At 50.5% G+C, this 14,816-nt stretch overlaps 1 protein-coding gene across 1 annotated transcript in view; it reads left to right on the top strand.

Annotated features, from left to right (window-relative positions):
• MCCC2 (methylcrotonyl-CoA carboxylase subunit 2) overlaps positions 1 to 14,816 on the top strand; it is a 115,232-nt gene that overhangs the window by 3,189 nt on the left and 97,227 nt on the right. The window contains exons 2-5 of the mRNA XM_075326965.1: positions 8,573 to 8,639; positions 10,568 to 10,652; positions 11,203 to 11,304; positions 11,505 to 11,524. Coding sequence (XP_075183080.1) covers positions 8,573 to 8,639; positions 10,568 to 10,652; positions 11,203 to 11,304; positions 11,505 to 11,524 — 274 coding nt within the window. The remainder of the gene's footprint in view (positions 1 to 8,572; positions 8,640 to 10,567; positions 10,653 to 11,202; positions 11,305 to 11,504; positions 11,525 to 14,816) is intronic.

The raw sequence follows: 14,816 nt of genomic DNA, 5'->3' as shown, positions 1-14,816 counted from the left end.
CTACCTCCGGAGGACACACAAAGTACTACACTTAAAAGTGTAGCTCCTCCCCCTGAGCTTATACACCCCCTGGTGAGCAGACCCAGCCAGTTTATCGCTTTGTGTTCAGGAGGCATACATCCACACATGCATTCTCATCTGATTTTTTTCCTTTTGGAACGAGATTGAAGAGTGGGGTCCACGTCTGGACCCCCGGCATGTCCCTTCTCACCCCACTGTGTCGGCGGTGTTGTAAGGTCGATTCCTAGGCTGGAGCCTTACATGCCGTGCTCCTTCACCATCCCTCCTGGGCTCTGGCTTGAAGTGGGAGCCAGCACGGTCTCCATTCTTGACAGGAGACCGGTCTCCATCCGCAGCCCTTCATGACCCTGCTGGACCAGAGCACTCATCCCCAGGGACTTGGCCCTGCGTCTCAGCAAGCTAAGTACCTGAGACGTTTAGATTTCGGGGTCCCTGTACTTTATTGTTGGGGGAGAGTGTGCTTATTGTGTTTACTGACATTTCCGGCGGGTTCTCTAGCTGTCGCCTGAGAACCGCGCCGATGGTGCCTGCACGTCGGCCGCGCCGCTCAAATTTAGGCCCCGGCTTCGCCGGAGGCCTAGTTTCTGTTTCACTGCCCTCGCATGTCACTCATGCAGAGGGACAGGCTCGGCTCCTCCCGGCGGCCGTTCTGTATAGGGGAGGGACACTCCCCACTGCAGTGTGTGTCCCCTCTCCTGTAGGTCTCTATGGCCCTCCAGATCCCGCTCCTCAAGCAGGTCCCGCGCCCTCTCTTCGCTCCGGCGGCCATTTTCTCAGCGTTCTCTCTGCGATCAGTCATTGCAGCGCTGGTCTGCAGCATCTCTGCTGAGGTGCTGTGCTTGGGGGTCCGGGCTTCGGGATCTGGAGGGCACACAACACCGCTCCAGCGGTCTGGTAAGCCACAACCGGTCTCCGGTTGTGGACCCCTGTATATACTCTCTGGGGTTCATTCTCTGGCAGAGCCCCCACTCCAGCAGCATGTCTCACACGAGGAGCAAGGCCCCAAAGCTTTATGCTGTATGCACTGCATGTAAGCTCCTGCTGCCTGAACCGAGCAACTTCCCACATTGTGATGCCTGCTCTAACTTGGCGGTGCCACAGCCTGGAGTCTCACCCCCAGTGGTTTCTCAGGCTGCTCCTGCTCCTGTGGCTGAACCCCCGGCTTGGGTAGAATCCTTTTCTAGGTCTATCTCCCAGTCTTTTGCTGAGTCCATGGGATTTCTGTCCAGGACGTTGATGAATATGCATCAGCCCCCTTCTCAGGGTGCCTCTGCTGCTAGGGGTCCCTCAGGACCGGAGCTCACAGAGGATTCATAATCAGGGCCCAGACCCCGTCCTCCTAAGAAGAGACGAAGGGTTCCCTCTCCCTCCTCCTCCCGTGGCTCTGATTCCAGAGCTGACTCGCAGGATGAGGAGGATGCCTTTACAGGGGGCTCGGAGGCTAACTCCATGTGCCCCATTGATCTGTCCGAAAGTGACTCAGATCTTAGTGACTTGATTGCTTCTATTAATTCTGTACTGGATCTCAATCCGCCAGTATCAGAGGAGCAACCCTCTCTAGCAGAAAAGCACCAGTTTACCTCGCCTAAGAGAGCAAAGAGTGTGTTCTTTAACCACTCCAGTTTTCAGGCCGCTGTGACCAAGCCCAGGGCCTGTCCTGACAAGCGCTTCCCAAAGCGTGGTACTGATGACCGTTTTCCCTTTCCACCTGAGGTGGTCAAGGAGTGGGCTCAGTCCCCAAAGGTAGACCCTCCGGTGTCTAGGCTCGCAGCCCAGACCGTTGTGTCGGTGGCTGATGGCACTTCCCTTAAGGATTCCACTAACCGCCAGATTGACCTTCTGGCCAAATCTGTGTATGAAGCGGCGGGGGCCGCGTTTTCTCCGACTTTTGCAGCAGTGTGGGCTCTCAAGGCCATCTCTGCTTCTCTAGAGGAGATGCATTCCCTCACCAGGGAATCTATGCCCGAAATGGATGCCTTAACTTCCCAAGCTTCGGCCTTTTCATCCTATGCCATGTCTGCCATGCTGGAGGCTTCTCACCGCACTGCGGTGGCTTCGGCTAATTCCCTCGCTATCAAGCAGAATCTTGTGGCTTCGAGAGTGGAAGGCAGATGCTTCTTCAAAGAAGTACCTTGCTGGGCTCCCTTTTGCTGGGTCCCGGCTGTGCGGAGAACAGCTGGATGAAATTATTAAGGAAGCTACTGGCGGGAAGAGTACTTCCATGCCCCAAACTAAAGCCAGGAAACCTGCCCAGGGCAGGAACCAGTCGAGGTTTCGCTCCTTTCGTTCCTCCAACTGGTCGTCCTCTAAGTCCTCGGCCTCGTCCGCTAACTCAGCCAAGGACCAGAAATCCAACTGGTGCCCAAAAGCGCGTCCGCAGGAGCTGCTGCCACTAAGGCAGCCTCCTCTTGACTATCTGCCCACTCCAGCAACGTCCTTAGTCGGTGGCAGGCTCTCCCACTTTGGTGACGCTTGGTTTCAACACGTCTCCGATCAGTGGGTGAGAGATATCATCTCCCACGGCTACAGGATAGAATTCTCTTCCAGTCCGCCAAACAGATTTTTTTTCTCTCAACTCCCCCCTGCTCCAAGGCCGCCGCCTTCTCACAGGCCGTGGCAGCCTTACAGGCCAGTGGAGTAATTGTACCCGTTCCCGCCCGGGAACGGTTCAGAGGTTTCTACTCATCTCTTCCTAGTCCCCAAAAAGGACGGTACCTTCCGGCCCATCCTGGATCTGAAGCTTCTCAACAAGCATGTTCAGGTGTGGCGCTTTCGCATGGAGTCTCTGCGATCAGTCATTGCCTCTATGTCCCAAGGGGATTTCCTGGCATCCATCGACATCAGAGATGCCTATCTGCATGTGCCAATTGCAGTTTCACACCAGCGTTGGCTACGTTTTGCAGTAGGAGAAGATCACTTCCAATTCGTGGCTCTCCCCTTCGGGTTGGCCACGGCCCCTCGGGTATTCACCAAGGTCATGGCAGCAGTGATTGCAGTTCTGCACCTCCAGGGGTTGGCAGTGATTCCTTACCTGGACGACCTTCTAGTCAAGGCTTCATCCAGCACAGACTGTCAGCGGAGTGTCTCACTCACTCTCGCCACTCTAGCCCAATTCGGGTGGCTGGTCAATCTGCCCAAATCCACTCTGACTCCGACCCAGAGTCTCACGTACCTAGGGATGCAGTTCGAGACCTTGACGGCACTTGTGAAGTTGCCCTTAGTCAAACAGCAGTCCCTCCAGCTAGCGGTGCGCTCTCTGCTGAGGCCCCGCCGTTATACCCTCAGGCATCTGATGCAGGTGCTGGGTCAAATGGTGGCGTCCATGGAGGCTGTTCCCTTTGCCCAGTTCCATCTGCGTCCCCTGCAGCTGGATATTCTCCGCTGTTGGGACAAGCGGCCTTCCTCCTTACACAGGTTAGTGGCTCTGTCGCCACAAACCAGGAGCTCTCTTCAGTGGTGGCTTCGGCCTCTCTCCCTGTCCCAGGGGCGCTCCTTCCTGGCCCCGTCCTGGGTGATTCTCACCACGGATGCCAGTCTATCCGGCTGGGGAGCGGTATATCTCCACCACAGAGCGCAGGGCACTTGGACTCCGTCCGAGTCAGCCCTTTCAATCAATGTGCTGGAAACCAGAGCCGTGCTTCTAGCTCTCCTAGCTTTTCACCACCTGTTGGCGGGCAGTCAGACAACGCGACAGCGGTTGCCTACATCAATCACCAAGGCGGGACACGCAGCCGCCTGGCAATGTTGGAGGTCCAACGCATCCTTCAATGGGCGGAGGACTCCAAGTCCACCATATCCGCAGTCCACATCCCAGGCGTGGAAAACTGGGAGGCAGATTATCTCAGCCGTCAAACCGTGGACGGTGGCGAGTGGTCCCTGCACCCGGCAGTGTTTCAGTCAATCTGCCGCAAATGGGGCACTCCGGACGTGGACCTAATGGCATCCCGTCACAACAACAAGGTTCCCGTTTACGTGGCTCGCTCCCACGACCCTCAGGCATTCGCTGCGGACGCACTGGTTCAAGACTGGTCCCAGTTTTGTCTGTCCTACGTGTTTTCCCCTCTAGCTCTCTTGCCCAGAGTTCTGTGCAAGATCAGAATGGAGGGCTGTCGAGTCATCCTCATTGCACCGGACTGGCCCAGGCGAGCTTGGTATCCAGACCTGCTCCATCTGTCCGTAGAGATGCCGTGGCATCTCCCGGACCGTCCAGACCTACTCTCACAATTTCCGTTTTTCCGCCTGAATTCTGCGGCTCTCAAATTGACGGCGTGGCTCTTGAGTCCTGGATCTTGACGGCTTCTGGTATCCCTCCTGAAGTCATCTCCACTATGACTCGGGCCCGTAAGTCTTCCTCCGCTAAGATCTATCACAGGACTTGGAAAATTTTCCTGTCCTGGTGTCGCTCTACTGACCATCCTCCTTGGCCATTCTCCTTGCCGACCCTTCTGTCCTTTCTACAGTCCGGTCTGCAGCTAGGACTGTCCCTCAACTCTCTCAAGGGACAAGTCTCAGCTCTGTCAGTTCTGTTCCAGCGGCGTCTCGCTCAGCTGGCTCAGGTCCGCACCTTCATGCAAGGCGCGTCTCACATCATTCCGCCTTACCGGCGGCCCTTGGATCCCTGGGACCCTAATTTAGTTCTCACGGTTTTGCAGAAACCCCCCTTTGAGCCTCTTAGGGAAGTTTCCTTGTATCGTCTTTCACAGAAAGTGGCCTTTCTGGTGGCCATTACTTCCCTCAGGAGAGTCTCTGATTTGGCTGCGCTCTCTTCGGAGTCACCTTTTTTGGTTTTTCATCAGGACAAGGTGGTTCTCCGTCCGACTCCGGACTTTCTTCCTAAGGTGGTCTCTCCTTTCCACCTTAACCAGGACATTACCCTACCTTCCTTTTGTCCGGCTTCTGTTCATCGCTTTGAAAAAGCGCTGCATACTCTGGATCTGGTGCGTGCTCTCCGGATCTATGTGTCTCGCACCGCTGCACTTAGGCGGTGCACTTCTCTTTTTGTGCTAACCACAGGTCGGCGCAAGGGCCTCTCTGCTTCTAAGCCGACCTTAGCCCGTTGGATTAGATCGACCATTTCGGACGCCTACCAGAGTACTCAGGTGCCTCCCCCGCCGGGGATCAAGGCACATTCAACCAGAGCTGTCGGTGCCTCTTGGGCTTTTAGGCACCAGGCTACGGCTCAGCAGGTCTGTCAGGCTGCCACTTGGACTAGCCTGCATACCTTTTCGAAGCACTACCAAGTGCATGCTCATGCTTCGGCAGATGCGAGCTTGGGCAGACGCATCCTTCAGGCGGCTGTCGCCCACTTGTGAAGTTAGGCTCCGCCTACTTCTTAGTTTTTCTGTTTATTCCCACCCAGGGACAGCTTTGGAAAGTCCCATGGTCTGGGTCTCCCAAAGGAACTATAAAGAAAAAGAGAATTTTGTTTACTTACCGTAAATTCTTTTTCTTATAGTTCCGTATTGGGAGACCCAGCACCCTCCCTGTTGCCTGTTGGCAATTTTCTTGTTCCGCGTGTTATCACCGGCTGTTGTCGTGGACAGAGTCTCCGGTTGTTCCGGCTTTTGCTCTGTTCTACTTGTGGGTGGCTATTCTCCTTCAGCTTTTGCACTAAACTGGCTGGGTCTGCTCACCAGGGGTGTATAGGCTCAGGGGGAGGAGCTACACTTTTAAGTGTAGTACTTTGTATGTCCTCCGGAGGTAGAAGCTAAACACCCAATGTCTGGGTCTCCCAATACGGAACTATAAGAAAAAGAATTTACGGTAAGTAAACAAAATTCTCTTTTTCTTTAAAGCACCACTCTGTTTTTTGTTGGTTTTTTTTTTCCAGTGCTATAGTGGCTTTTTAAGTCTAAAGCAGGCTTTACACGCTACGACATCGCTAGCAATTGCTAGCGATATGGAGCGTGTAAGCACTCGCCCCCGTCGTGCATGTGATATTATGTAATCGCTGCCGCAGCAAACATTATCGCTACGGCAGCGTCACACGCACTTACCTGGTCGTCGTCGTCGCTGTGACTACCGAACAATCCCTCCCTCAAGGGGGAGGGACTTCGGCATCACGGCGACGTCACTAAGCGGCCGCCCAATCAAAGCGGAGGGGAAGAGATGAGCGGGACGTAACATCCCGCCCACCTCCTTCCATCCGCATTGCGGCCGGCGGCAGGTAGGAGACGTTCCTCGCTCCTGCGGTGTCACACATAGCGATGTGTGGTGCCGCAGGAGCGACGAACTACATCAATAATCAACCATTACCGATTTTTGGTTTTGGGACGACCTCTCCATGTTGAACGATTTTCACCATTTTTGAGGTCGCTTAAGGTCGCTGGTAAGTGTCACACGCTGCGATATCGTTAATGGCGCAGGATGTGCATCATTAACAACGTGACCCCGACAATAAAACATTAACGATATCATAGCGTGTAAAGCCCCCTTAAGTCCCCTGACCCTGGTCTTATACTCGACCTCTTGCAGTTCATGCTTTTTCTTTGTCGCTCTGTTCCTGCAGCGCTATTTTGTGACTACCTTTTGACTATATGGAAGACAGAAGTTGTGCCACAAGCACTTAATACAACTCTATGAAAGCCAGAACACGGCTCTCTGAAATGTCTTAATTTGTTATCTCTGTCGCACTCAATAAAACGTGGAGCTGCCGGCAGGTCACAAATCGCTGTAGACCGACGCTGGGAAAAGATGATGAAGGGTTAGAATAAGAGGGGGCGCAGGGGACTGTTATTTAATGGGAATCTGTCAGCAGGTTTTTGCTACCTCATCTGAGAGCAGCATGATGTAGGCAAAGAAGCCCTGACCTCAGTGCCGGCGAGTGTGTCTGACGTGGACGCGTCATGCACTCAGGCTTCAGAAGACGGAGGAGCAAGATGGCCGAGAGAGGAGGAGGTGCCGGTCCCGGAGAACACCGCCACCCACTGTGCCAAGCAGCATCGCAGCGACCGGTTTAGGTGAGTATTATAAAGTGTTTTTTATGTTCTCACAGCGGCCTGCGCTCTGATATACAGCATGTTAGAATACTGTATATAAGAGCCCACTGGTGGTGGCTGCAGCTTATAGGCCATAAAACTGGACAGGTTTCCTTTTAACTTCCCTTGCTTCGTTCTGGATCCCAGGACGCTATATATTTCCTCTCTATCTATGGCTCACTGCCAGTGATATTTTGCCTTGCAGCTTGTATACTGGCTCTGGTGAGTGTTTTCGATCTGTTCTTCCTCCCTGCTACTGTGTCCTGACTTTGACCCTCCCCCATTCGTCTGCCTGTACCAGTTCCTGGCTTCCCGCTTCTGTCTGTTGTTTGTGTTTCCCTCTGCATACCTGATCTCGCGGCTTCTGACTCGTTTCTGTTTTCTGACTTTGATATTGATCCTCCCTTTGCAGTGACTCAACTTTCCTGGTTAGACCCTGACTGTTTGACTACTCTATTGCCCCCTGGTGGTTTGCCTGTTAACTACCTGCTGAATTTACTCTACTGTACTTCAGCTACCTTTCCGTTATAGTGTTTCTTTGTCTCTCCTTCACTACTCTGCTGCCACCTAGTGGGGATTACGCTGTACTACGTCTTACTAGCTTTTGTACAGCGTGACAATTTTATTATAGCTCTACAACCTCTATATTCTAATAATGAATTGTGGTACATTTTAAAGGGGCCAATTGGGACTCTTGGCGAGGGCCCACGAAAACCTGGAACTGGCCCTGCCAGAGGCGTTTAAATTTTCCGACAGACAGAGGCCAAATCGGTGCCCTTTTGGCTTGTTGGACTGGTCTGCTTCTCATGTAGTAAACTTTACATGGAGTAAAAAAAAAAAAAAGAATGTGTAACACTTGGTCAGTGGGACCACTGTATACCTGCAGAGTGGGATACGCTGCAGCCCTCCGTTTGGTATATATCAGACACCCCTAACCTTATGCATCAAATGGAGGCCATTGAAGTGATGTAAACCGGACCATGCACAGCCATTTTCCATTACTGTGTATAGGGGCTTAACAGGAATCTGTCAGCAGGTTTTTGTTATGCAATATGAGAGTAGCATGATATAGTTGCAGATGGGCACTTACTGGACTGCTTAGTGTTGTTTGGATAAAATTGTTGTGGCTGTAGCAGTGCTCAGAATGCTGAGCTGTGTATAACCCCTCCCACAACACTGATTGGCAGCCTGCTGACATTGTACACAGTAAGCTGCCAATCATTGGTGTGGGCGGAGTTTCGCATGATTTGCCTCCATGTGAGACCTAGTCTGACAGTGATAATCTCCTGCTCATTGTATTGCAGCTACAGCACATAGCATCATAAGTGTCACTGCCCGGGAATCTGTGTCTTTCCCCTACATTATACTACTCTCTGATTAATCATCAAATGCCTGCTGACAGAATCCCTTTAACTGTTTGATTTGTGGGAACATACCTTAGGACCAGCTCCACACATAACAAAAATTTCCTCAAGATGGTGTTTGTGTAATAATCTTTTCACTAAATAATGATGATATACTGCATTACACTAGATATGTCATTCCTGGTGTTACCTTCTCATTTCTCTCTTTAGGAGAGCTATGACAGAATGAAAGCATTAGTAACAGAGCTGCAGGAAAAAGCCGGGCGGATAAGTCTTGGTAAGTGGCCCCCAGTGTCCCTGACACTGTACACGTGTCTGGCTGTATACACACTGAATGGCTTTATTGTATGCATTACCCAGCAGTCTTAACCTTTATATAAACCTTTCACTTAGAAACTTTAGTTCAAACTTAGTGAAAAGAGAGGAATAGTGTGTTATAAAGGATTAGATCTAACTACAGTATTGTGCACCATTTTTGGGAGTACGAGTATACCCCCATTGGAGGCAGTCACCCAGACACAGTCTACTACATCTGGGTGTCTGCCTACAGTAAGGGTATGTGCGCACGTTGCTTTTTTAGCTGCTTTTTACCTGCTTTTTTGCTGCTTTTTCTTCTGCGCTGTTTAATGCCAAAATGGATGTGTTCTTCTATTCAAGCAAAGTCTATGGGAATTTGGGTTTCTTGTTCACACTATGTTGTTCAAAATGCTGCCTTTTTGTGGCAGAACTTTGGTCAAAAACTCAGCTTTTCAAAGAAGCAACATGTCAATTGTTTTTGCCATTTGGGTTTTGCACTGCAAAGCTGAGTTTTTGACCAATGTTCTGCCACAAAAAGGCAGCATTTTGAACAACATAGTGTGAACAAGAAACCCAAATTCCCATAGACTTTGCTTGAATAGAAGAACACATCCATTTTGGCATTAAACAGCGCAGAAGAAAAAGCAGCAAAAAAGCAGGTAAAAAGCAGGTAAAAAGCAACATGCGCACATACCCTAAGCATCTATTCCCGAAAATGGTGCACGACAGAGCACACAGTGACTCCGACTGCACCACTATAGTCAGTGGCCCTGTCAGTGCATACGTCCGAAACCCGTTTTGTGAGGGGTTCGGACAAAAGCCCCAACAGGACCACTGAACATGGTGAGGAACACACTGTGAAAGCGGCCTTGGCATTTCAGAGTGCAGCTGTTTATTTGTTTAGAGTATTTCATGTGCAGTATGCACCTGTTCACACTTGTCTGTTAGGCTAGTTTCACACTTGCGTTGAACGGCATCCGTTGCATTGCGATGTGTGATGGATATGTTGCACATAGTGGCGCAACGGATCGTACAAAACAACGGAATCTGCTTTTTTTTTTTTTTTTTCTTTTTTACAGTTTTACCGGGGGCAGACTATTGTGAACGATCAGCTGAGCGCTCTCAAAAGCTGGCTGCCGGGCGATCAGCTGAGCGCTCTCAAAAGCCGCCTGCCGGGCGATCAGCTGAGCACTCTCAAAAGCCGCCTGCCGGGCGATCAGCTGAGCGCTCTCAAAAGCCGCCTGCCGGGCGATCAGCTGAGCGCTCTCAAAAGCCGCCTGCCGGGCGATCAGCTGAGCGCGCTCAAAAGCCGGCCACCGAGAGACAAAACAAAGTTTCTTTGATTTTTTAAAAAAAAAAAAAGATGAGCATGCGCAGTGAAAAAATAAAGGATTCCGCCGCTCAAAAAACGTTATATGCTGTGTTCCGCCCGGCGGAAGCAGCGCAGCGTCGGCCAGCGGAAGCAACGCAGGTCTATCAGTCGCAATACGCCGTCCGTACAAGTCTATGGAAAGCAGCGGAATACGTTAACGGATTCCGCTGTTTTCCAAAACTTCGGCTTGTGACTGAAGGAAAATAATGCAAGTGTGAAACTAGCCTTAGGATGTGCCATCAGTTTTTTTCATGTCAGAGAATCCAAACTATGTCGCTGAGTTTCACTACAAAGATCAGACATCCCCTTTTAGGATAGCACCAAGAGGATATATTAGGTTACAAGTGATCCGTTGGTTTATTGCTGATGTATTGCAAGCAGAAAATTGGGCAAGCACAAGGATCTCAGCAACTTAGCCTAAACAAAGCACATTTTTATTTTTTATTATTTTTTTTTTGCAGGTTACTGTAGATACAACACTGTTCAATATATGTTGCTTTTCTCATTGGTTTCTGATGCTTTTGGTTTTATTATAGGAGGAGGGGAAAAGGCCCGAACACTCCATACCTCTAGAGGGAAACTTCTACCAAGGGAAAGAATCGACAGACTTATAGATCCTGGGTATGAAGCTTTAAAGGGGTTGTCCATGATAATTATCTTCATAGGGTTGCTGCCTTTTGAAACTGACACTCGGCTGTTGTCGCCTTCCACTGCTACCTCTGGGGTTATCAGCTCTGACGAGTCACACAAAATGTACCAGGCACTGCATGAGATGGGAAAATATTGTCCTCACCACTCGTGTGCGGGCTGTATCTATCAGCACTCGTGTGCGGGCTGTGCCTATCAGCACTCGTGTGCGGCCTGTGCCTATCGGCACTCGTGTGCGGCCTGTGCCTATCGGCACTCGTGTGCGGGCCGTGCCTATCGGCACTCGTGTGCGGCCTGTGCCTGTCGGCACTCGTGTGCGGCCTGTGCCTGTCGGCACTCGTGTGCGGGCCGTGCCTGTCGGCACTCGTGTGCGGGCCGTGCCTGTCGGCACTCGTGTGCGGGCCGTGCCTGTCGGCACTCGTGTGCGGGCCGTGCCTATCGGCACTCGTGTGCGGGCCGTGCCTATCACAGCTCCGTCTCAGCCACCTGATGACCATCACTGACAGGATTATTTTTGGCACAGGTCTCCTTTCCTGGAATTCTCCCAGTTTGCCGGGTACCAGTTGTATGGTAATGAAGAGGTGCCAGCTGGAGGTCTCATTACCGGCATTGGCCGTGTATCTGGGTAAGTGGATGTCAAGGATCTAGATAGAAGCACTCTGCGGTCATTGCTGAAAGGTTGTAATCAACCTAAATAATAGTCGTTGCATTTTACGTCACTTACTATACTTTCTGAAGTTGGAGACTTGAAATTGTCCAATTCAATTGTCTTCTCTGCAAAGTATTTCCACATTTATAAATTACCCTTGTGCTTCATAATGACAGGTTATTGTCTTGGTACACCGGTAATTATGATTAGTTATTTCTGAAGATTCTCTCTGGTTTATTTCAGGTCAGAGACTATGATCATCTCACTGTAGATGATACGTGTTCTTAGTGATAAAACCCCTTCACTTTGCTCCAAAAATTGTTGTGGTGTTTGGCATCTAAAAATATTGAAAGGGGTTGTTTAAACTTTTCTCCTGGAGCGATCCCTCCACGCCGCTTCCCACTTGCCTCTTTAAGATTAGCAGCTTTGGACTAGTGGCACCCTCGCGTTCATGATCTGAACTGTGTTCCGCCCCTGTGATGTAAGCGGAGGTAGCGTTACCTCTGCCGCATCATAGGTGCACAGGTGTAATGGCAATATCCAGCTGGCTGCACAGCAACACCTAAAGCAAAGATCTTGCAAGGACTGTATTTTTTTTTCAGACTATAAGAGACTTTCCCTCTTCAAATTTGGGAAGGGGTGGGGGGATGCATCTTATAGTGCTGATGTGCCTGGCTCGCTGTGGGAGGTGGCGACTGAGCATGTCACAGGAGGCAGGAGCCAAGTCACCGCCGCAGGAAACCGGCCTCTGGGGCGAACATGTGTACCCATTATTAAAGAAAAGAATATGCACTGCTCCCCAAGCCCATAATCCCACCCACTTATTGGCACTCATATTGGTGCTAAGAGGTGGGCGGGATTTTGGACTTGAGTGCCAAGGAATATTCATTTTAATAGTGAATACACTGACTGCCCTAGCCACCGGCTTCCAGCACCATCTGGGGCGATGACATGTGTCCACTATTAATCAAATTCTGTTGCCAGCATCACAAGAGAACGCCTTGTATCGGAGGAGTGGATGGGGCATGTATGCCTGGGTGGGCCCATGATGGGGAACATGTATCCCTAGGTGGGCCTTGATTTTCGGCATGTATGCCTGAATGGGCCCATGATAGGGGGGACATGTATACCTGGGTGGGCCCTTGACAGGGAGGGGGGGGAAACTTGTATCCCTGGTTGTGTCCATGATGGGGGGAGGAGGGTGGGAAACTTGTATCCCTGGGTGGGCCCATGATGGGGGGGGGTGGAGAGGGGGAAACTTGTATCCCTGGGTGGGCCCATGATGAGGGGGGGAAACTTGTATCCCTGGGTGGGCCCATGATGGGGGGGGGGGGAGGGGGGAAACTTGTATCCCTGGGTGGGCCCATGATGGGGGAGGGATGGACACATATATCCCTGTATTCCTGGTATCCCATCATGGGGACATGTATGCCAGGATGGGGATCATATGTACCCAGATTAGGTACATGTATACCCAGAAGGGGCCCAGAGTGGGGAATATTAGTACAGGATTGGGGGCAATACCGCTGTAAGTATCAGCAGCTGATTTTCCCCATAAGTGCATCATGACCACATTTTTTGCTTCATTTTTTTTTCCTATTTTCTGCCTCTTCAACCTAGGTGTGCCTTAGGCCCCTTTCACACGTCAGTGATTCTGGGACGTTTGTGCTTTTTTTTTAAACGTACCAGAATCACTGACCTACGCAGACCCATTATAATGAATGGGTCTGCTCACACATCAGTGATTTTTCACTGCACGTGTCTCCGTGCGGCGTACCTGCGTGTGCGTGATTGCTGCACGGAGACATGTCCATGTTTTTCTGGCATCACTGATGTCCCACGGACCACGCAGTGGTGTGGTCCGTGAAACACGTGCCAGAAAAAAACGTGCATTTAAAATAATAAACATTTTTACTCACCCGGCTTCAGCGACGCTCTCTGCAGCCCGTGCAGCTTGTTGCTTCTGAGCCGGCTCATTACTGTCACGCATATTAATGATGCACGACACAGCCGACCCGGAAGCAGCTGCTGCAGGGGTCACCGCCGGCCGGATGCTGCACCGCGGGAGCGATCAGCACCATGGAGAGCGGGAGTTGATTTCTAAGTGCAATCACGGGCCACGGAGAACGGAGCCCGGATTGCACTTAGACAACCCACGTGTGCCGTGAATCACGGCACACGCAGGGACATGTGCGTGTTTTACACGCCAGTGGAAAACGTCACTGTTTTTCACTGACGTGTGAAACGGGCCTTACAGTTTGGAAAATACATTACTTGTTCCTTGATTACTTGCTCTAGCAACCTCTGATATACGGTGGCAGGTAATCTAGCCAACAAGCAATAAACACACCCATTAAGGTCACGTCACACTAAGCAACATCGCTAGCAACATTGCTGCTAAGGAACAACTTTTGTGACGTAGCAGCGATGTTGCTAGCGATGTTGCTGTGTGTGACATCCGCAAAAGCAAGAGGGGGGGGTGCACAACCCATATATAATTAATTACAATATAAGAATGAGCTCAATGCTAACCCATGCAGTGAAGAACAATCAGTATTAGAAGAAAAGAACTGCAAAATGGGAGGCAGAGTCCAATATTATTGTAAAAAGCAATCTTTATTGTAGCCAAAAATACATAAAATCATTTAAAATGGAAAAACACACTAGATAGCACGGTATGAGTCTCCCCACCAACTCACAGTAATATAATGGTATGCCATAATATCATATAATAAGCAAAAAGAGACGAGACATGCCCCTCAACAAAAGGCCACAGTGTACAGTGCTGCACATATATAATTGAGTATACTGAAAAACACCCAATATGATGTAGTCATAGAGACAAGCATATAACATGATACATGATCTCACAGTGTACATACAAGGATTTTACTACAATTACACAGAAGACGTGCATATAGTTCTATTATATAAAATGGCAGACCCAAAATATATCTGGTGGAGAAGCATGAATATGGGAAAGGTTGCAACCCTATAGATCCCTATAGATCCTGGCCAGGAACAAGATAAATGATAGTACTATACCAATAGTGTTACAGAGGAACCATCCATGATGAAAAAATCACCCACCAGGGGGTCAGTCATGAGGGAAAAATCAAGGCTCAATGATAATGGAGAGGGGAGGGAGAATCAAAGAAATCCCGTGGGCAAAAAACCCACGCGTATCGCTGCAGCAGCAGCTTCCTCAGGACAAGTGTGTGCAAAATACCTGCCACAACAAAGTATAAATGTGCTTGATAATCAGTCATAAGTAAGATCACCTGTGGGTGCAGTGGCCGCGAGGTCCGGGCGGGGAATCGGCGTACAGCGGTACGGGTGACGGCAGCCATGGTTCTGCCAGATGGGCGCCGCCATTCTGGAAGGTCCGCGCATGCGCGGTAAGGTCCAGAGAGGTGCGATCACCGTCATAAGGGACAGCGCCTGTGCGCCAAGTGTATAGGCATTTGATTTGTTAAGGGGGCAACGCT

This window comes from Anomaloglossus baeobatrachus, chromosome 1, assembly GCF_048569485.1.
Source record: "Anomaloglossus baeobatrachus isolate aAnoBae1 chromosome 1, aAnoBae1.hap1, whole genome shotgun sequence".
NCBI lineage: Eukaryota > Metazoa > Chordata > Amphibia > Anura > Aromobatidae > Anomaloglossus > Anomaloglossus baeobatrachus.
The sequence above is the reverse complement of the archived record's forward strand: the minus strand, read 5'-3'. Positions and strand labels throughout refer to the sequence as shown.